At 45.1% G+C, this 20768-nt stretch overlaps 2 protein-coding genes and 1 pseudogene across 12 annotated transcripts in view; all 3 read right to left on the reverse strand.

The window, feature by feature from the left end:
- The window catches only part of FBXW7 (F-box and WD repeat domain containing 7), a 216166-nt gene extending 215236 nt beyond the window's left edge, over window positions 1-930 (reverse strand). For 3 of the 8 annotated variants that reach the window (XM_063638276.1, XM_055276129.2, XM_063638275.1), the window contains exons 1-2: window positions 586-930; window positions 400-492 (exon numbers count right to left, since the gene is read on the reverse strand). The gene's annotated coding sequence lies outside the window, so the exon portion shown is untranslated. Of the gene's footprint in view, window positions 1-399 lie in introns of all 8 variants that reach the window. The other 5 variants (XM_055276128.2, XM_063638277.1, XM_063638278.1 and 2 more) reach the window with 2 other exon arrangements.
- A 10036-nt stretch (window positions 931-10966) lies between these two features.
- Window positions 10967-20768, reverse strand: part of TMEM154 (transmembrane protein 154) — a 136892-nt gene continuing 127090 nt past the window's right edge. Inside the window, exons 7-8 of one of the 4 annotated variants that reach the window (XR_008657274.2) lie at window positions 19682-19773; window positions 10967-11269 (exon numbers count right to left, since the gene is read on the reverse strand). Coding sequence is in view for 1 of the 4 variants with exons in the window: in XM_055276139.2 (XP_055132114.1) it covers window positions 19743-19773 (31 nt within the window). In the remaining 3 variants the exon portion in view is untranslated. Of the gene's footprint in view, window positions 11270-17189; window positions 19774-20768 lie in introns of those variants that run through there. The other 3 variants (XR_010120570.1, XR_010120569.1, XM_055276139.2) reach the window with 3 other exon arrangements.
- LOC134736505 (small ribosomal subunit protein eS1-like) lies at window positions 17190-17917 on the reverse strand (annotated as a pseudogene).

Raw genomic sequence — 20768 nt, forward strand, 5'->3', positions numbered from 1 at the left:
CATTCAGGAACATATATGAGAGTACCCCAGAAACAAAAAGTACACCGCACACACCCACAGTACCAGGAAAAGGTTACAGATACAGATGGCCTCCGTGCGCACATATGCTCTGGCTTCCTCAATTTCCCTTTGCCAATTACTGGCCAGAAAGGTGCGAGTATTCACTTTGGAGAAAGAACTCCTCCAAGAGAAACCTGCATACTTGGATTACTCGTACAAAGAGCTAAAAAGTTACAAAATACAGGCCTCCCTAACACCTTCCCCCTCTCCGTGAATAAAGCTAGACTCCCTCATTGATAGACTCCCAACACTACTGGAGAACATCAGCAAAACTCCCGGAGGAAGCGCCGGCATCCTCCCACTTTCTCCCCCTCAATTCCTTCTCCCGGGGCCACTCACACTTTTAGAGAAGAGCCGCGGCGCCGAGAAAGTGGGTTGGTTCCCTTCCTCCTTCGGACTGAGGCGGCAGCTGCGGAAGGCTCCGGCGCGGTACTGAGGAAGAAGCGGTGCTCTTGTCGCTAAACCAGGCGGCCACCCGGGTCTCTTCCGCGCTGCCAGGGGAGAGGAGACGGCGGCCCCGCTTACCTCCTCTTTTCCTCTTCCTGGGTCTTTTCAGGCTGCGGCTTCTGCCCGTCCAGGGCCACTTCTCCCGTGACAGTCAGGTTTGGGAGACTCCGGATTTTGTTTTTATAAAGTTTCCTCTGGGTGGAGGCTGCGGCCGGCCCCCCGGGTCCCCCCCGGCCCCGCCGCCCTCGGGACTGGGGCGGGGGAGGGGGGCTCTAAGAACTCCTCCCGGAGTCCAGCCAAGGAGCCGGGGGGCCGGCGACTGGCCAAGGGAGACGACCCCCGGAGGGGGCTGAGGGGAGGGGGAAGGTGAGGAAAGGACGGCGGCGTCGGTCCTCCTCTCTCCGCCGCCCCAGCCGCCGCTTCACATCGGGGTCCCCGCCGCCGCTTCACATCGGGGTCCCCGCCCCCCCCGGCCGGGGGGTGGTTGCCGAGCTTGGTTGGGGCCCCGGTTCATACACTCCGGGGCAAGATGCTACGGCCCCGGGCGGGTGGCCGAGGCGGCGGCAAGGCGAGGGACCCGGCCGGCTCCGCTCGGCGCCGCCCCCGCTCCCGGCTCCCGCATGTGTCGCTGCGGCTGGGACCCCCCTCCCTACACCTTGGGGGTCTCTCGCCCCACGCCCCACAGGACGAGGCAGAAGCTCCGGCGCCTCCTCGGCGTTCTCTCACCGCGGAGCAGCTACCCAGTCCCGGCCCGTGGTAGCCGCCTCCCTGCCCCCCAAGCCGCCGGCTCCGGCTCAGGCTCGGGCTCCTGCTCCGGCTCCGGCTCCGGCGTGTGCAGCCGCCGCTGCCGGCCGGGAAGGTGAGGGGGGGAAAGGAGTGCGGCCGCGGCTCCCGCTGGCCCAGGTGAGAGCGAAGGTCTCAGCGGCGGCCAGTGCAGAGGGGCTGGATCTCTCGGATGCTCCTTCGCTCTCACTCTCAGCGGCGGCGGCAGCGGCAGCGGCAGCGGCAGCGCCCGGAGCTCAGCTCGCTGTCTCCCTCGCTCTGTGCGGGGCTCTCGCCTCACTCCAGAGAGAGGGGCGGGAGGAGAGCGGCGCCTGCCGATGACGCCAGTCACCTAGCAACCGCTCTCTTCCCCCTCCCTCTTCTTTCCGCTCTGAGGCTTCCTCTGCTGGCCTTTTTTCCCCTTCCAGCCACCCCGCCCTGGGCGCTTCTGGCGCGTTCTGATGACGCTCCAAGGGAAGAGGAAGTGGGGATCGGCAAGCGGGTGGGTGCGCCTCGGGCCGCGGGACTCGCAGCCGCCGCCGCCGCTGCCGCCTCTACGGCCGCGTCAGAACTGAAGAGAGGAAGGGGAGGAGCCGAGTCGAGCCTAAGCTGCCGCCCGATCTTACCCCTGACCCGAGGGCGGCCTGGAGAGCTTGCTCTGTAGCGGTTTCCTTCGGGGCAGGTGGGGACTGCTCCTTTGGGAGGAAGGAGGAGGCCCAGGCCGCGCCTTCAGGCAGCTGTGCGCACCACCCGAAGGTGAGGCATTTGGCCCCAAACAGACCCTCGAAAAGCCGGACTGATCGAGGAGTTACCCTACAGCCTGATCTGCTGCACCTGCTCCAGGGAGAGAGCGCCCCACCCTTCCCGTGGCGTGGGGTGAGACCCAGCGTTGGATAACGTGTGGTCGGGCCGAGCAAATGTTTGATGAATGAATGAATGAATGAATGAATGCCTCTCTCACGTGGCACTCGCGAAGCTCAGAGGATATGGTGGAAGTGCAAGCGCTTCGTAAACTGCAGTGCATTGTAAAAATGAGTTGTAATACATTCCTCCCCTCCCCCAGCCATGAAAGAAACAGGGGTGCGGCTTGAGTACAGAGTCACAACCTGAGTCTTTAGTGGAAAAGGAGACGAAATGCCGGGCAGGAGAAGGGACCCATCCTCGCGCAGATTGTTAGGGCGGCGGGAAGGGAGGATTGGAAGGGAGCCATCCTCTGGGAGATTGTTGAAGGATTTTTGACTGTCAGGGGAAGAATTTAATAGTGCCTCACTTTTACGAATGGTTCTTTCTTATGGTTTGGAGCTTTCGAGAGCTTCTGGTCTTGGTTCATCGGCGTACGTTGTCATCAAGAAATGTTGGCCTATGTTTCAGGTCTGACTCAAAGGTTATTTTCTTTCTAAAATAAATGTTATTAGTATTATGCAGCTTTTCCTACAGATGTTATCCTGGAAAGGAAAGTCAAGTAAAAATTCATGAAGTTAAAAGTGTAGTTCTCCAGGAAAAGAAATTTAAGATAAAAGGACCAGAATCCTCAGAAATCTGTCTTCAGTGAATAGTATGAGAAAAAGATTAAAGCAGCAGCAATGATGAAAGCAGATTCCACAATTCTGTCCCTGGACCCTAGTACACTCTACCTCCTCGGGAAGCAGTAGTAATGGATTTTACAAGTCTTTCCACCTGGTGGAGGGGGTGAGATAGGAGCAAGTGTATTATAGACAAATATGGGAAGCTCTGGGTTTCTCCCACTACTTCCACTACCATCTGCAAACAGTAGACTAAGGAAACTTTTAACTGGGTAAATCCAAGGGCTCGTGTTCATTAAAATGCTGCGGGAAAGGTGGTGAGAGGGGCAAAGGAGGATGTGGCAAAACCAAGGAGAGACTCACAGACTAGCACCTGACCCTACTGCCCTTGACCTGAAGTTCCAAGAGCCAAGTTAAACATCCTGCTTAAATTACCCTGGATTTTTCTGTCTTTACATGACCAATCCCCTGCTACAGCCTTCCAAATAAGACTCACAGTTAATCAGACCGACAAGTGATGGTCTCACATGGCTACAAAATAAATATTTTTTGTTTTTCCCCCCTTCCTATCTTACAGCAGGGGAATGGTGGAAATTAAAGGAGTAAAACACACAGATTTAGGGGACTTTGTGAAGCTAAACACCTCAGAGAGTTTAACCTTTGTGGGCTTTGAAGGAAAAGAGTGCAAACATCAGAGTTCTGCAGCCCAGCAGAGAACACCTCCAGTTAAGTGTGTACCACATAGGGTTTTCCAGCAGCATGATCTTGTTTTCATTGTCAGTGGCTCCACCTTACAGCCTCAGTGCTGAAGAACAGAAGGGCACTCAGGAGAGCCTGAGCCACTTACTTAGAAAGTATTTAATAACAACACACTAAGCTTACTGGGCTAGATACCCACCTCAACACCCAGCTTGATAACAGGAGGAAACAGCTGGAACTGGAGACTGGAGAGAAGGAAGTTCATACATTTCCAACTTGGTCTGCATCTCTTTAGTTCCTCGTATTGCTTATTAATCCAGAGGAGAAAACAGCTAGTTAATTAAAATTTCCAAAAAATCTGAAGTTTTAGCTAATAGTTCCTTCCCTGGTTCATCAATTTAAGATAAGGCTGTAAATACTGTGTTGAAATACAGAAAAACGGAGACTCATAAAGTTTTTGACCTCTACACTTGAAAGTGAGCTCTTACAAGAAACTAATCAGTGTTTTGTTATTCCACATCAGTGGCTTTTACTGTCAAAGATTGTGTAAGCTAAATTATCTGGCAAAATTTTGCTTTCCAGAAATACTATCTATATTAATTTTAACATTTTTATTGTGAAATATAGTTTAAATACATAAAGCAATGATATAGTATAAGTGATTATAAAGGAAACCACCACGTAACCAATCAACCAGGTCAAGAAATGGAATATTTCCAGCAACTCAGAAGTTCCCCTCCCTGCCATGACCTTCCCGAACACAACTCTCCCTCCCTCCTAAATGTAGCCATTATTCTAACATTTGTGATAATCATTTCCCTGCTTTTCTTTGTCGCTTTGTCTCAAGCATGCATCCCTAAACAATATATTGTTTAGCTTCACTCTTTGTTTTGAACTTTATGTAACTGGAACAATATAATATGTAATCTGTTGTTCTTGTTGCTTTTGCTCAACATTGTTTTTAATTCATATGTTGTTCAGGTTGTTCCTATAGCTGTAATTTGTGCATTTTCATTGCTGCATATTACAGTGTCCCATTGTAACAGTATGTGACAATATGTTTAGCCATTCTATTGCTGGTGGACATCTGGGTTGTTTCCAGTTTAGGATTGTTATAAATGCTAATGTGAACATTCTTCATATATGTATTCCATCACATCTACGTCAGTTTCTGTATAGCATATACCTGGGAGTGGTAATATGTATCATAAACTTGAATAAATAATGTCAAGTTCTTTTCTAGAGGGCTACACACTCACACTAGGTATATATGAGTCCCATTGCTCCACACCTTCACAACACTTGACATTATTGGTCTTTTCGGTTTTGCCAGTCTGGTGGGTGTGTAGTAGTATATCATTGTGGCTTTAACTGTCATTTCTCTGATTACTGATGCTGTTGAGGACCTTTTTGTATACAACTAGCTATTTGGATTTACATTTTTGTGGTGCGTTAGTATCTTTTCAGTGTCTAAGTCTCTGAGATGCCCAACTTTTCAATATCCTTTCGTAGTCCACATTTGAACAGGTAAAGTAATGTTATGGGATGTTTAGGGTGTCACTTTTCTGGCCAGAAACCTCTGTGGCCTGTGGCGCCTTTGCCCAAGTCTTGCTCAGGCCCACTGGGCTCATTCCACCTACTTGGCCTGGCAGGCTGTGCTCAGCTTATGCTACCGGCCTGGATCCCACGCCTGCCAAGGGCAAGTACAGCCTGGAGCGGCAAGGCATGTGTGAGCAAGCGTGAGGTCTGGCTACTGCGCAGTCAGACACACCAGTTACTGCAGTGGGGCGGGCAGCTCCAGATGCACCAGCTCTCTGCAAGGCTGTGGCTGGACCACGCATACTGCAGGCAGCTTCCACAGCTGGCACCAGGGAACACATTGGCACCCAGAAGCTTGGAGACGCCAGGAACTGCAGGGACCCAAAGAGGGAGTCACAGCATTGGCTTGGGGAGCTCCCAGGTCTGGGCTCTCCGAAAGGCCACAGCCCTTCTCTCCTCTTCACCCGCAACGTGGCAAGCAAGGGGGATGTCTCAGTCCTGTTTGTGTTATATCTCTTTTAGCCTCGCCCTTTGGCAGGTCCTAAGTTCTTGTCCTGTGACCAGGAAGAATGAGGTACACAGACAAGTGGAGGGTGAGCAAGATGTTATTGAGTAATGGAACAGCTTAGAGGAGACCCACAGCGGGTAGCTCCTTTCTGCAGCCAGGGTGTCCCAATGAGTGTTCAGCTCCTACCAGAGACAGCAGCTCCTTTCTGCTAGGCAGGTTGTCCTGATGAGTTTTCAGCTCTCAGCAGAGAGGAGAGCTCCTCTTTGCAAGGTAGCTCCTCTATGCAGGAAGGTTGTCCCAACAAGTGTTCAGTTCTCAGCAGGGATGGTAGCTACTCTCCACAGCTGGTCGTCCTAACAAGTGTTCAGCTAACAGCAGAGAAGGTAGTTCCTCTCTGCAGCTGGTCATCCATCGTCTGCTTAGTTCTGACTGAGCCCCGGGCCTCAGAGGGGAGGAAGTGCATGCTGATTGGTCCTTGGGCAGGCCCAGGAAAAAGCACCGTAAGTTCCCACTCTGGTATGCAGGATGGGCAGCCCAATCCCCAGGCTTCAGGCCTTCCCCGGCCTAAAAGTGGGGCTTCAATGGGAACCCGCTCCTTTCCACTCTAGAGCCTGTCTGTCTCCTACCACTTTTCATGGCACCCAGGCTATTCCTGCAGAGGGGCGCCTGTGGGGCCAGCACAGAGCTGCCCTCAGCCCTGCCAACCCTTGCCTCCCATGCTTGTCAGCGCCCAACATCTACAGTGGGCGGAAGCAGCGGGGGGCTGGCATGTCAGTACTGCCCCAAGCCTGCACATACCCAGCTGGGCTGTGACAGTGCCCGGGCTTGGCCCCAACCCCGTTCTGAGATCAGAGCAGGCACTGGGAGCAGGGAGAAGCCAAGCAGTGGGAACAGACACCCCCTGGCCTGCAGGGGCAAGGGGGCCTTCCCATCCCCCAGAGGGTGCAGCGTGCGGAGATGCCCTGGTGCTGCGCCTGGGAGGGTAGGGCTGCCGCCTGCTCATGGAGTGCAGGCAGCCCCAGCTGCGCCTCCTTGCAACCCAGCATGGGGACTGCAGGTCCTTGCTGGGCCCTTCTCTGCCCACCTCTCCATGCCCGAGCATGCTGCTCCTCTGCTGACAGGCAGCCCAGCCTTGCCCCATCACAGCAACCCCCAGGGCAGTGGGCTCTGGGGACTGTCCACCTCCTCCCCACATGCTCCCCACAGTGGCAGTGGGTGATCACAGTGATTCAGGGTCAGGGTCTGGAGCAGTGGAGCCTCCAGTGCTGGGAACGGGTCCTGCCTGGCCATATGAGGATGGGTACGGGGTGCAGCACAGTTGTCCACCTCGGGAATGCAGGGCACAAAGGTCCCACAACTGCCACTGCCACTCCCACAGCCGCTCCTGCCACCACCGCTCACACATCCACGCTGCAGCCAGCATGATGGCAGTGTCTGCTCTGGATGGGCTGCCACTGCCATCAGTAATGCCACCAAGTGAGTTATATTTGGGACAAGTTCTTTCCAAAATAAGCATAATTATAGGTTATGTAGTTTTTTTTATTAATTTGATTATAAACTTTTTTTTGTTTGTTTTGTTTTTTTGTTTGTTTTTTGAGAAGGAGTCTCGCTCTGTTGCCCAGGCTGGAGTGCAGTGGCACAATCTCGGCTCACTGCAACCTCCGCCTCCCGGGTTCACACCATTCTCTTCCCTCAGCCTCCCGAGTAGCTGGGACTACAGGCACCTGCCTCTGCGCCCGGCTAATTTTTTGTATTTTTAGTAGAAACGGGGTTTCACCATGTTAGCCAAGATGGTCTCAATCTCCTGACCTCGTGATCCACCCGCCTCAGCCTCCCAAAGTGCTGGGATTACAGGCGTGAGCCACCGCACCCGGCCAACTTTTTTTTTAGACAGGGTTTCACTGTGTCACAAAGGCTGGAGTACAGTGGTTCAATCATAGCTCACTGAAGTCTCGAACTCCTGGACTCCAGCATTCCTCCTGCCTCCGCCTCTCAAACAGCTAGGACTATAGGCATGTGCCACCATCCGGCTAATTTTTTTATTGTTTATAGAGACGGGGTCTCACTATGTTGCCCAGGCTGGTCTCAAATGCCAGGACTCAAGCAATCCTCCAGCCTCAGCCTCAGATGTGAGCCACCATGTCCACCCTATAAACTTTTTTTTGCTTTACTTTTTTCTTTTTCTTCTTTTTTTTTTTTGAGACAAAGTCTCACTCTATCACCCAGGGTGGAGTGCATTGATGCGAACACAGCCCACTGTAGCCTCAACCTGGGCTCAATGGATTCCCCCACCTCAGCGTCCTGAAGCCACAGGGATGCACCACCATACCCAGCTAATAAACTTCTTAAAAGTAGGCCTATAGGGCTTTTTTTTTCTTTACCATCCAAAATCATGCAATTTTTCAACTATTAGGCTATTGCCAGCAATCCCTCATAGTAGTTTTTATTTTTGTTGTATTTTAGTTTCCTCCGAGAATATAAAGGCAATTTTAATTTTCTCGAATCTGTGTAAATAAACTTTGTTTTTGTTGCTTTGTATTTTTCTCAAGACAATCGTGTAAAAAGTTGTTTTCCCTGCACATATTTTTTTCATTTCCCAGGTTTGTTGATTTTTTTAAAAGTCACAGTGGCTTTTTCTTTCCTCCTAACATTCCTGCTACAATTTATGGATTTTTTTTTTTAATTTCACTCATTAACATCAAATACACAACATTGGTGTCACTGCCTGGCATATTTTCCCAACATACTACATTTTATTATTTTCATTAATTTCTTATCTCTCAGTTCTTTGTTTAGAATCAGTGATACTTTAAAACTGGAGGAAGGTGAGACCCAGAGAAATTGACTTACCCAGAGTCAGGAGGGCAAGTAAATGGGAAACCTGGACTTCACCCTGAGTCTTCAAATACGGTACTGACTCTGTCTTCTGGAACAATAAGGTAAATTAATTCCCAAGGTCTGTAGGATATTGTTCATTTCCACATGGCAGACCTCTTATTCTACAATTGAATAAGGTTTATTTTAAGCCTAACAGCTTTAGGATCAGATTAATATTGATACAAATAGAAATAATTTTTTAAAAATTAAAGATTAGGCTGGGCGCAGTGGCTCATGTCTGTAATCCCAGCACTTTGGGAGGCCGAGGCAGGTAGATCACCTGAGGTCAGGAGTTCGAGACCACCTGACCAAAATGGAGAAACCGTCTCTCTACTAAAAATACAAAATTAGCCGGGCGTGGTGGCACATGCCTGTAATCCTAGCTAGTCAGGAGGCTGAGGCAAGAGAATCGCTTGAACCCAGAAGGCAGAGGTTACAGTGAGCCGAGATCGTGCCATTGCACTCCAGCCTGGGCAACAAGAGCAAAACTCCGTCTCAAAAAAAAAAAAAAAAATTAAAGATTAATATAAATAGTAGCACTAAAAATGGATTAAATGGAAGAAAACTTGCTTTAAAAAAAATAAAGTTTCTCCACTCTCCCCTTCATCCCTTATGGCCAATCTGTCACTGGTCCCTATTGCTTCTTCAAAGAATCGCCATACTTCCTTAATAACTGAGAAAAGAGTTTTACCAAATAAAAGTGTCAAATGTTGCCATTGGATTTGGTAATGAGTTTCTTAATAATTTCATAGTACTATAAAAATGTTGGAGGCTCTCAGAATTTAATGATATTTTAAAATACAAGCACAGGCCAGGCACAGTGGCTTATGCCTGTAATCCCAGCACTTTGGGAGGCTGAGGCGGGCAGATTACTTGAGGTCAGGAGTTTGAAACCAGCCTGGCCAAAATTGTGAAACCCCATCTCTACTAAAAATACAACAATTAGCTGGGTGTGGTGGCTTGCGCCTGTAATCCCAGCTACTCGGGAGGCTGAAGTATGAGAATTGCTTGAACCCAGGAGGCAGAGGTTGCAGTGAGTCAAGATGGTGCCAGGGCACTCCAGCCTGGGCGACAGAGTGAGACTTTGTCATAAAATAATAAAATAAATAAAATAAAATAATTAAAATACAAATCAACCTGGAAAACTTGCAGACTAATGATGAGATTTCCCCTGTGTTACCTTTCTGATCATCTGGGTTTGCAAAAAGATTAATTCTGAAGATTAATGATAGATGACTACTGGTTTTAATAGAAAATAAAATAACTTTGAATCACTTATAATCATTGAAAATGTAACCTTTAGCTTTAGAGGAATCCTTCAGGATACAAGCCAGTTGGTTTTGTCATAAATAGTCATAAAATATTTTATCAATAAAATCCAGCTATTTTTAAAATTAAAAATTGAGTAAAACAGGATTAAAAATAACTTTATAAAAATAATAAGTTAGGCTTAAATGTAACTAAACTTGTAGAGCAAAGGCTTTAAAATGTTCTGGCTTGAAATTCAAAGTTAAATTATTGAATTAACAATAGGGAGTTCCCAAAGGGACCAGCTTTACAAATATTATTAGTATATTTTTTGTTTTAACTTTCAAAAGGCAGTATTGAGTCAAAATTTTACCATCACCTACTATTTTCTAACACTAGAGCAAAGTGCTGAACATACAGTGATGAGAAGAGGAAAAAAAAGACCTTGTCCCTCCCTTAACGGAGCATAGTCTGATACCTAGAATGTGCCAGACTCAGTGCTTGACCCCAGCCACTACCATCTAAAATTATTTGATCTAGGCCAGCCACAGTGACTCACGCCTGTAATCCCAACACTTTGAGAGGCCAAGGCAGGTGGATCACTTGACCTCAGGAGTTTAAGACCAGCCTGGCCAACATAGTGAAACCCCATCTTTACTAAAAATACAAAAATTAGCTGGGTGTGGTGGCACATGCCTGTAATCCCAGCTACCCGGGAGGCTGATGGAGGAGAATCACTTGAACCCGGAAGGCAGAAGTTGCAATGAGCCGAGATTGCGCCATTGCACTCTAGCCTGGGCAACAAGAGCAAAACTCCATCTCAAAAAAATTAAAATAAAATCATTTGATCTGTATTTTCTGAGGATGTGGGCTACAAATAAATGAGTCACTGCTTGCATTCTCAGGATAAACAAATGGCATTCTAGAAACCTTCAATCCTATTTGTCATTTTTCAAATTTTCATTATGGCAGTTTTAAAAATACAGAAACATGGCGTGGCGTGGCGACTCAACGCCTGTAATCCCAGCACTTTGGGAGGCCAAGGCAGGTGGATTGATTGAGCCCAGGAATTCGAGACCAGCCTGGGCAAAATGGTGAAACCCCATCTCTACAAAAAATACAAAAATTAGCTGGATGTGGTGGCACACACCCATAGTCCCAGCCTCTCAAGAGGCTGAGGCAGGAGGATTACCTGACCCAGGGAGGCTATGGCTGCAGTGAGCTGTGATCGTGCCACTGCACTCCAACCTGGGCAATAGAATGAGATCCTGTCTCAAAAAAAAAAATACAGAAACATTGAACATTACAATATATGGTCATACACCATAATGCTCATAATACCATCATATGCCCAGGCTATTTCTTTTCCTTTGCCATCTTTATTGCCATCCGTGTCATGTTGACTTTTATCATCAAACCCGTTACCTGATGACTCACAAATAAGCTGCAGATCCTCTGGAGTCACATCCACACTGATTATTTTCCCAATATTCCCAGCACAATTCTGTTTAGCTCTCCTTGACAGAGTGGTGTCTTAAGGCCATACCCAGCTCTAAAGAAGGCTGAGAAGGCCCTGAGCATTGTTGCCCAAAGTGAGGTTTGAGGTCTGTTAATAAGGAAAGCAGAAAGAATAGTTATAGGGTAGAAAATTACCAGTGTCTGACACACCCTTAAAGATGTTTTTATTAAACAAAAGGACCATCTACCCCAGAGATGAAATGCTACTTTCTAAACCCCAGAAGGAACTGCCATTGGTTTTTCTTTTAAATGGCAATTTCCCCCCAATGCTTTGCATACAAGTATCAGTAATATGTTGAGTCTCCTTTTTGGCTTCTTATAGTTTAAAAATTCTAGCAATTTAATTTCAGGAGCATTCTTTAATGTATGAGTTTGTGGTCTCCAGATAGTTGGCTTTGAGTCCTGTACCTCATCATTGCAAAACACATTTTGATGTGTGTGTGTGTGTGTGTGTGTGTGTGTGAGATGGAGTCTCACTCTGTCACCCAGGCTGGAGTGCAGTGGTGCGACCTCAGCTCACTGCAACCTTCACCTCCCGAGTTCAAGCGATTCTCCTGCCTCAGCCTCCCAAGTAGCTGGGACTACAGGCATGTGCTACCACGCCTGGCTAATTTTTGTATTTTTAGTAGAGATGGGGTTTCACCATGTTGGCCAGGCTAGTCTCAAATTCTTGACAGGTGATCCGCCTGCCTCGGCCTCCCAAAGTGCTGGGATTACAGGCATGAGCCACTGCGCCTGGCCAAAACATGTTTTATTAGTGGTATTTTCAACTATTTTTTAGGCCCATATATAAGAATGATTATCATTTCCTTTTAAAACCAAAACTAAACGTGATGTTTATTTATTTTAAAACAATCTGAAGCCTACAGAAAAGTTGCAAGTCCACTACAAATCACTCTTTTATATTGAACCATTTGGGAGTCAGTTGCCAACCTGATGCCCTATATGTGGGACATTCTCCAACAGAAACACAGTACAATAATTAAAATGGATTTTTTAGGCTGGCAATGGTGGCTCATGCCTGTAATCCCAGCACTTTGGGAGACAAAGGTGGAGGACCATTTGATGCGAGGAGTTCAAGACCAGCCTTGCCAATATGACAAAACCCCATCTCTACTAAAAATACAAAAATTAGCCAGGCATGGTGGTAAACGCCTATAATCCCAGCTACTCAGGAGGCTGAGGCAGGAGAATCGCTTGAACCTGGGAGGCAGAGGTTGCGGTGAGCCGAGATCATGCCACTGCACTATAGCCTGGGAGACAGAGCTAGAGTCTGTCTCAAAAAAAAAAAAAAAACGTAAAAATTGATTTTGTAATCCATTTAAATTGATTTAAATTTTAATCCATTTTTAATTATCAGTTGACCTTGATAATCAATAATATCTAATCCTGAAATCCCATCATTTGATCAATTATCCAGGTAACATTCCTTATAGCAAAAATAATGGATCCAGTTTAGAATGTGTTGCATTTAATTGTCACATGTCTTTGGTGTCCTTTCTCTGAAACGTTTCCTCAGCTTTTCTTTTATTTCCATGACCTCAGTACTTTTGAAGATTACAGCTAGTTATTGTGGAATATAACTCAGTTTCAACGTGTTTTCTTTTAGCAGGAACATCACTAAATTGATGATATTCATCGCTTTACGTTCTTACTGCATCTCATCAGATGACGCTCAATTTTAATTCCTTCTGTTACTCATGACATTCACTTTAATCACTTGATTAAAATGATATCTGCCAGGCTTCTCCACAATGAAGTCACTGTTTTGTCCATGTGGAATTAATAAGTATTTTGTGTGGAGATAAGATCTAGATAAATATTCAATTCCTCATCAAACTTCCATTTTATTTTTTTATTTCTATTAGGCTCATGGTTTCCTATTTTGTTAAATGGATTATAACCTGTTACTATTATTATTTATTTATTTTGATGCTTAAATTGCTCCCATATTTGGCTAATGGGAGTCCCTTTAAATTGGTGTCTGTGTCATTTCGTCCCATCATTCCTTGATTATTTACTTTTTGTCTTGCACAAAAAAGTGTTCTGGTTCATCTTATATCTTTCCTGACCCAGTATGGGAATCAGTTATTTCTCCAAGGGGTTAAGTTGCTAAATAAAATACAGGGTAGTCAGTTAAATTTGAATTTCAGGTAAATATATATTGCATGTATGTCCCATGCAATAATATCTTCTTTGCTAAATATTTACTGTATTTTCATTTGCCAAATCTGGCACCCTACCAAGGAGCCCTGATTCCTTTCAGTGGTAAATGGTATTTAGATGCCACGATCTGGCCAGGAGTGATGGCTCATGCCTGTAATCCGAACACTTTGGGAGGCCAAGGCAGATGGATTGCTTGAGCCCAGGAGTTCAAGACCAGCCTGAACAACACGGCAAAACCCCCGTCTCTACAAAAAAATACAGCGATCAGCTGGGCATGGTGGCATGTGCCTGTAGTCCCAGCTACTCAGAAGGCTGAGGTTGGTAGAACACCTAAGCCCAGAAGATGGAGGCTGCAGTGAGCCGTGATCATGCCACTGCACTCCAGCCTAGGTGATGGGAGTGAGACTTTATCTCAAAAAAAAAACAAAAAAAAACACACACACACACAACCAGAGCAGGTCTGCTGATTCCAGTTTTGTTTCACAGCTCTCAGGCTCTCTCAGTGGACAGCTCTAGGGAACACACACACACACTCACATACACATTTACCTCTATATATGACAACATTGACATTGATGTTATATGGATACAGAAACGTTGCATTCTGTGAGTTCACACTGATATTCTAATCCTAATTCAATACCTCAGGGATTATTCCAGCTTTCTCCCTTTCCATATTTATGACTCCTTTCAAAGTGAGAAACTGGACTCCCATGAGCCTTAATATATTTATTTGTTTGATCCATCCCCTGGCACATTAACCAAACTCGCATTGCTGCCACTGCTCCCTCCCCAGTGTCGCTGTCCTCCTCAGTCTGTGCCCTGACCCTTGTGCCAGGCCATCCCCACATGTAGACACCCCCTTCACTCGACTTGCGCTCTGGTAGCTCACCCAGGACACCCCACAGTGTGAATGCCCTCTTTACCTTGCTTGAGATCTGGTACCCTGGGTCAGGTCACCCTACTGCAAGGATCTCTCCTCCCCTGCTCAGGCTGTGTCACCATACAGCAGTCTGTCCTCCACTCATAAACCCTCCTTGTCCTGCTATGGAACTCACACCACCCAGATCCTTCCCCAGTGGGATATCCCTCAATTTCAGTGTGTTTGTATTTAGCAGGAATATCACTAAAGTGATGCCATGGACACCCACCTTACCTCGCTCTAAGCACAAAAGTTTTATATAAGTCACACTTAAGTTTGAACTATTATATTACTCTTATTGCTAATAATACAAACTGAAGTTTTCAGTGTAAAAGAAAGTTTGGCAGAGGCAACTGGAAAAAATAGTTATCTAATGATATTTTTATTCATTTAAATTGAGTTGATACTAACCAATATTTATTGACTAATAATAAAAACTCAAGAGATGTCAAAATTTTAACTGTAAACTCTTGGCTATAAACCTGTATTTCCACTTCCTCCTAAAACCCCCTAAGATAACAGTAAAGGAATGAAAATGGAACAAAAAAATACAAAGAGAACAGAAGAGATGATGGCAGCAGAAAAGAATTGTCAGGAAATTCTAGAAGACAGAAAGTACTCGGACAAGGAATAACTGACTTAGAGAAAAAAAAGCTAAAACTTATGTTCCTGCACCAGTGTCCAGCACTATCAGGCTGATCCTTGATGCAGAACCCCAAAAAATGTCAGAAATTGAAGTCACTAATTGCCTCTCAAGACACAGGGTAAAGCAGAAAGCAGACCTTCTCTTAAGCATGAATGAACAACCAAGGATCACCACATGTTTGAGGAAAGTCTAACATAAAAGTTAAAAAGAAAATTAACCTGGAGAAAACTAAGACAAAATGGAAGTAAAAGTTATCAATATTGTGATAAAAGTATATTAAAATGAAGGGAGGGGGAGGATGGGGGTATGCATGAGTTTTAAGATCATTAAAGATTCATCTTTAATTGCAGGAAATTAATAGGTGATGTCTTGATTTCAAAAATTATGACACATGTATAAGCATGTTAGATGCAAATACTAAAGGAAAAAACACCTAAAAGAGTAGAAAATGGTTGCTCTAAGGAAGCCATGGCAAACGAGGAGAAAGATAGGTGATACTTGGTTTTCTTTACTATAAGAAACTCTTGTTTTCCCCTGTATTACTTTGATAAAAATAATTTAATTTAAAAAATTGAGTTCATACAGATTGATGCATCTTAATATAGCACAGTTTGACAAGAAGCAGACTGTAGTGGAAACAACCAGAATTTGGCACCTAGATTTAAGTACCAATTCTGCCCATTTACTGTTCATGTAACTGTACAACAACCCTTGAGATTCAGTTTAGACATTTGTAAATTGGGGATAATTATACTTGCCCTACTGTATTAGCTTCCCAGGGCTGCTATAACAAAATACCATGGGCTAAGTGGTTTAAAATAACAGAAATTTATTGTCTTACAGTTCTGGAGGCTGGAAGTACAAGATCAAGGTTTGGTTTCTCTGAGGTCTCTCTCCTTGGCTTGCAGATGTCCACCTTCACCCTGTCTTGAAATGGCCCTTAGTGTATATGTGTGTGCATTCCTGTTTCTTCCCCTTATAAAGGTATCAGTCATCTTGGATTAGCCCCACCCCATGGCCTCATTTTAACTTAATCACCTCTTTACAGACCTTATCACTATATACAGTTACATTTTGAACTACCGGGGGTTAGCACTTCAACATATTAATTTTAGGAGAATTCAGTTGAGCCCCTAACACCTGCCTATTACATTCACTCATTTGCTTAGATTTATTGGTCTCCTTCCATGTTCCAACCTGTGCTAGGCACTGAGGATTGAAATTGAGAATCAGATGAGATAATGACATTTTGAAAACTAACTTAAAATACAAAAAAAAAACCCCACACATTAAAGTATAGCCCACCCACATAATGCTTTGCTTGCAGGAAATCATTAAATTGAATGAAGTGAAATGACGAAAATGAAAGCTTTCTAAAAGGGGGAAAAAATGGGAAGCGTGGACAAAGTTATAGAACAGCAACTACTTTTTTTTTTTTTTTTTTTTTTTTTTTTTTTTTTGAGACGGAGTCTCGCTCTGTCGCCCAGGCTGGAGTGCAGTGGCGCAATCTCGGCTCACTGCAAGCTCCGCCTCCCGGGTTCACGCCATTCTCCTGCCTCAGCCTCTCCGAGTAGCTGGGACTACAGGCGCCCGCCACCACGCCCGGCTAATTTTTTGTCTGTTTTAGTAGAGACAGGGTTTCACCGTGGTCTCGATCTCCTGACCTCGTGATCCGCCCGCCTCAGCCTCCCAAAGTGCTGGGATTACAAGCGTGAGCCACCGCGCCCGGCCAGCAACTATTATTTTTAAGCGCCTGATAGGTGCCAGGCACTGACTATAAAACTTATGTAAATTGTCTCATTTAATCCTTACTATGACCCTGCTGGGTAACTGTTACCAAAACCATTTTACTGGTGAGAAGCCTATTACTAAGAGACTGTAACATCCCGGAGGTTATACAGCTTTGTGGCTTGAATTTGGATCTACTTAATGCCAAAGGAACTCGTGTTCCTTTTACTACTCTCTACTGTGAGTCAAAAACATAGAGAACTATGGTTAGGTTCTATTTCTGTACATTATTTTTTGTTAAATATTAAGTATGTTCAAAAAACCATTATTCATGTGTATGGAGAATAATAATAAAATGAACACCTGAGTACTCACCAGCTGGCTTGAGAAAAAGAATATTGCCAGTACCTTAGCAGTCCCTGCATACATCTCTCTCTAGCCCCATTTTCTTCCTTTTTTTTCCCAGAAGTAACCATTCTAGTTTTGTGCTTACCCACCTGTGATACACACACACACACACACACACACAAATTTTCATTTTCCATGTTTTTTTCACAAATAGGACTTTTTATTTGCCATTTTAAATGTCTGAGTGTTAAACAGATTCTTGGACTGGTGGTTCATATCCATCAGCTCATTCAACTTTAGAACCTGTCTATTCTCCAGTAGCTTTTCCAGAACTGCTATCTTTGCCATGAAGCTCCATGAGATTTCCCAACTCAAACTTGGTCTTCTTCAGCATTTTTACTTTTCTAATGAAGAAATCATTGAGAGAATAAATAGATTGGTAAGCCTTATCTACGTCTTTTCCAATGCTGTCTGGAATCAATTTATTGACCACTTCTTTCAAGTCATTTGTCTGTACCTCTCGGGTCATGATTTCCATCATCTTCTTCCAGATTTGGAAGACCTGTTTGTGCTGAGCGTAAGAAGTCTTCCATATCTGATTGTTACGTTTTTTAGTAAAAGCAGCACAGAATAGACAAAGCAAGTAACCATCAGTAGTCTTGACATTAACATGAGCTTCAATCATGTCTGCCATTTTTTGACCAGGGAACACATTCTGCCACAGGTAAGATCCATGCCATGGAAGTTAGGCAGTTTTTTCCCCGAACACCTTTAGTAATCAGCTTGAATTTTCTAAATGCAACTTCATAATTTTGCAGATCAGCAAGACTCACTTCAAACACACGATCCTTGAGGCCATCTGATGCAATTTTGGTTCCTTCAGTCCTGGTGACTAGTGTCTTTCCAATATTTCTTACGTTGAACATAGCAGGTGCTTTCACATCATACCAGTCTTTCTTAGAAAATAGATCAACTAGGCCGGGCGTGGTGGCTCATGCCTGTAATCCCAGCACTTTGGGAGGCCAAGGCAGGTGGATCATGAGGTCAAGAGATCGAGACCATCTAGGCCAACATGGTGAAACCCCGTCTCTACTAAAAATACAAAAATTAGCTGGGCATGGTGGTGCTCACCTGTAGTCTCAGCTACTCGGGAGGCTGAGGCAGGAGAATTGCTTGAACCCAGGGGGCAGAGGTTGCAGTGTGCCAAGATCATGCCACTGCACTCCAGCCTGGTGACAGAGCAAGACTCCGTCTGAAAAATAAAAAAAAAAAAATAGATCGACCACTTTCTTCTTGGTTCCCCTTTTGCTGCCTTTCGTGAGGCACTTGTTCTTGCTGCTCAGAGAGCCAAAAGGCATTTTGCATATTTTCAAAATCTGAATGACTCATGTGTTCTTCTGGGATTCACTTGTTTCCTACTCAGTATTAGGTTCCTAACTTATTCAGGCTGATACACATAACCATAATTATATCCCCAGGGCCTCTGATGGTCTAGTACCACCAACCTGGCCGCTAGAATTCTGTTATTCCCATTTACTCTAGGGCATTTCTTACCATCAATCTTGATCTAGAGGACAAGAAGTTCTGAGCTTCTCAGAATATACTAGCATATTGCTTATCACTTTAGTAAGGGAGTGTCCTCTAGGACCTCCCAAGGAACATTGTTGGCTGGTGGGTTCTCTGGTATTGCATAGTAAATGCATTCTTGGCCAGGTGCCGTGGCTCACACCTGTAATCCCAGCACTTTGGGAGGCTGAGGTGGGCAGATCGCTTGAGCCCAGAAGTTCAAGACCAGTCTGAGCAACATAGCAAAACCCCATTTCTACAAAAAGTACAAAACTTAGCTGGGCATGGTAGTGCATGCCTGTAGTCCCAACTTCTTGGAGGGCTGAGGTGGGAGGATCATTTGAGCCCAGGAAGTCAAGACTGCAGTGAGCTGATATTGTGCCACTGCACTCCAGCCTCGGTGACAGAGTGAAACCCTGTCTCAAAAAAAAAAAAAAAAAATGCATTCTTACTTCTAATCTCTTTGAACTTGCTGACCTCTTCTTCATCTCTCTTCTAAGAAGTTCCATCATCTCCATCTGATCATTATTTTCAAGTTTCAAGGAGCTGTTTCTGCAATGTATTAGGTACAGTTCTAGGCATTCCACCAGGATAGTGAGTGCCGTGTCACTGAATAATACACCTGTATTAACAAACTGTCCGCTATTCAGTCTTATATTCTGCCCTCCCTGATTTGGCACCTTTAAGATTCATTTCCAGGAGAGTTCTCCCACTTCCTGCTAGTACATATTTGCCAGGTTTTGCAGTGCTTTTGGTGAACAACCCCTTTCTTCACATAACAGTATTTCCTTGCTTGGCTCATAATAAGATTTCTCATTATTGGTCTAGAAGCAATGAAGAGAGGTAGGGATGGATCTTAGAGACAAGCATCGTCCTGCGAGGCATTTACCCTTGCTACGTGAGGTCTTGGCAAGTCTCCGAGCAACAGAAGTCTGATTTCTCCTAGCAAGGAGAAAGGCTCCAGAGTATTCTCACTCTCAGTTTTAAGAGGAATCTGGGGTTTTAAGGTCCTCGAGCCCATCTACCCAAATATCTCCATCGGAACTCTCAGGGCCCCTCTCCTTCTTTTTCAGGTCCCTTACTTTAGCATTAGAAATTTGGGGGCTGGGCACAGTGGCTCATACCTATAATCCGAATAGTTTAGGAGGGTGAGGTGGGTGGATTGCTTGAGCCAGGAGTTGGAGACTAGCTTGGGCAACATGGTGAAACCTCGTCTCTATGAAAAAAAAAAAAAAACATTAGCTGAGCACGGTGGTGCATGCCTATAGTCCCAGCTACTTGGAGGCCTGAGGTGAGAGTAGATAAATCACTTGAGCCCAGGAGGCTGAGGCTGCAGTGAGGCGTGTTCGCACCACTGCTCTCCAGCCTGGGTGGCAAAGTGAGACCCTGAAAAAAAAAAAGAAAGAAAAAAGAAAAAGAGAGAAAGAGAGAAAGAAAGAAAGAAAAGAAAGAAAGAGAGAAAGAAAGAGAAAGAAAGAAAAGAAAGAAAGAAAAGAAGAAAGAACGAAAGAAAGAAGAAAGAAAGAAAAAGAAAGAAAGAAAGAAAGAAAGAAAGAAAGAAAGAAAGAAAGGAAAGAAAGAAAGAAAGAAAGAAAGAAAGAAAGAAAGAAGAAAGAAAGAAAGAAAGAGAAAGAAAGACAGTTGGTGGGCTGTGAACTCAGCCTCCTTTTTAGCTCTATTGTTTTTAAGATCAAACTTGGGGTCTTATTCTTCAGCTCATTCTACCCTCTGTCTACAGATGAGACTCCCTTTAAATGATGCCATGAAAGATTTCTGGCTCTTAACCCATGCTCTAAGTCAATGATTACCTCACCTGAGCCTGCTATTTCCTTCCTTTGTGGCTTCTCTAGCAGTTAACAACAAGCAACCAGCTCCACAGTTCTCATAATTATCATTGTCCCTTTATCTTTCAGTTCAAGAGCTACTCCATTAGCCAGTGCATTTCCCCACCACCTACACAATACCGCAGTTAATCACAGGCAAGACTGTTAGTAATAGTGATGCTATAGCACTCCAGAGATCATCACTGCCCCACTTACTAACAGTGATGGGGTTTTTGCTGACCTGCTCTCTGTTGGCCAGCAAGTGATCCAATGCTAGAATCTCATTCTGAGGGTCTCCTGCCTTGGGCGATTCCTAAGACTTAGTGACTTAGGCTAGGTTCCTCCAAAACTAAGGATTTGAGTACAAGTGGTATGTTTGAAGTGTAAA

Source organism: Symphalangus syndactylus, chromosome 4, assembly GCF_028878055.3.
Source record: "Symphalangus syndactylus isolate Jambi chromosome 4, NHGRI_mSymSyn1-v2.1_pri, whole genome shotgun sequence".
NCBI classification, from domain to species: Eukaryota; Metazoa; Chordata; class Mammalia; order Primates; family Hylobatidae; genus Symphalangus; species Symphalangus syndactylus.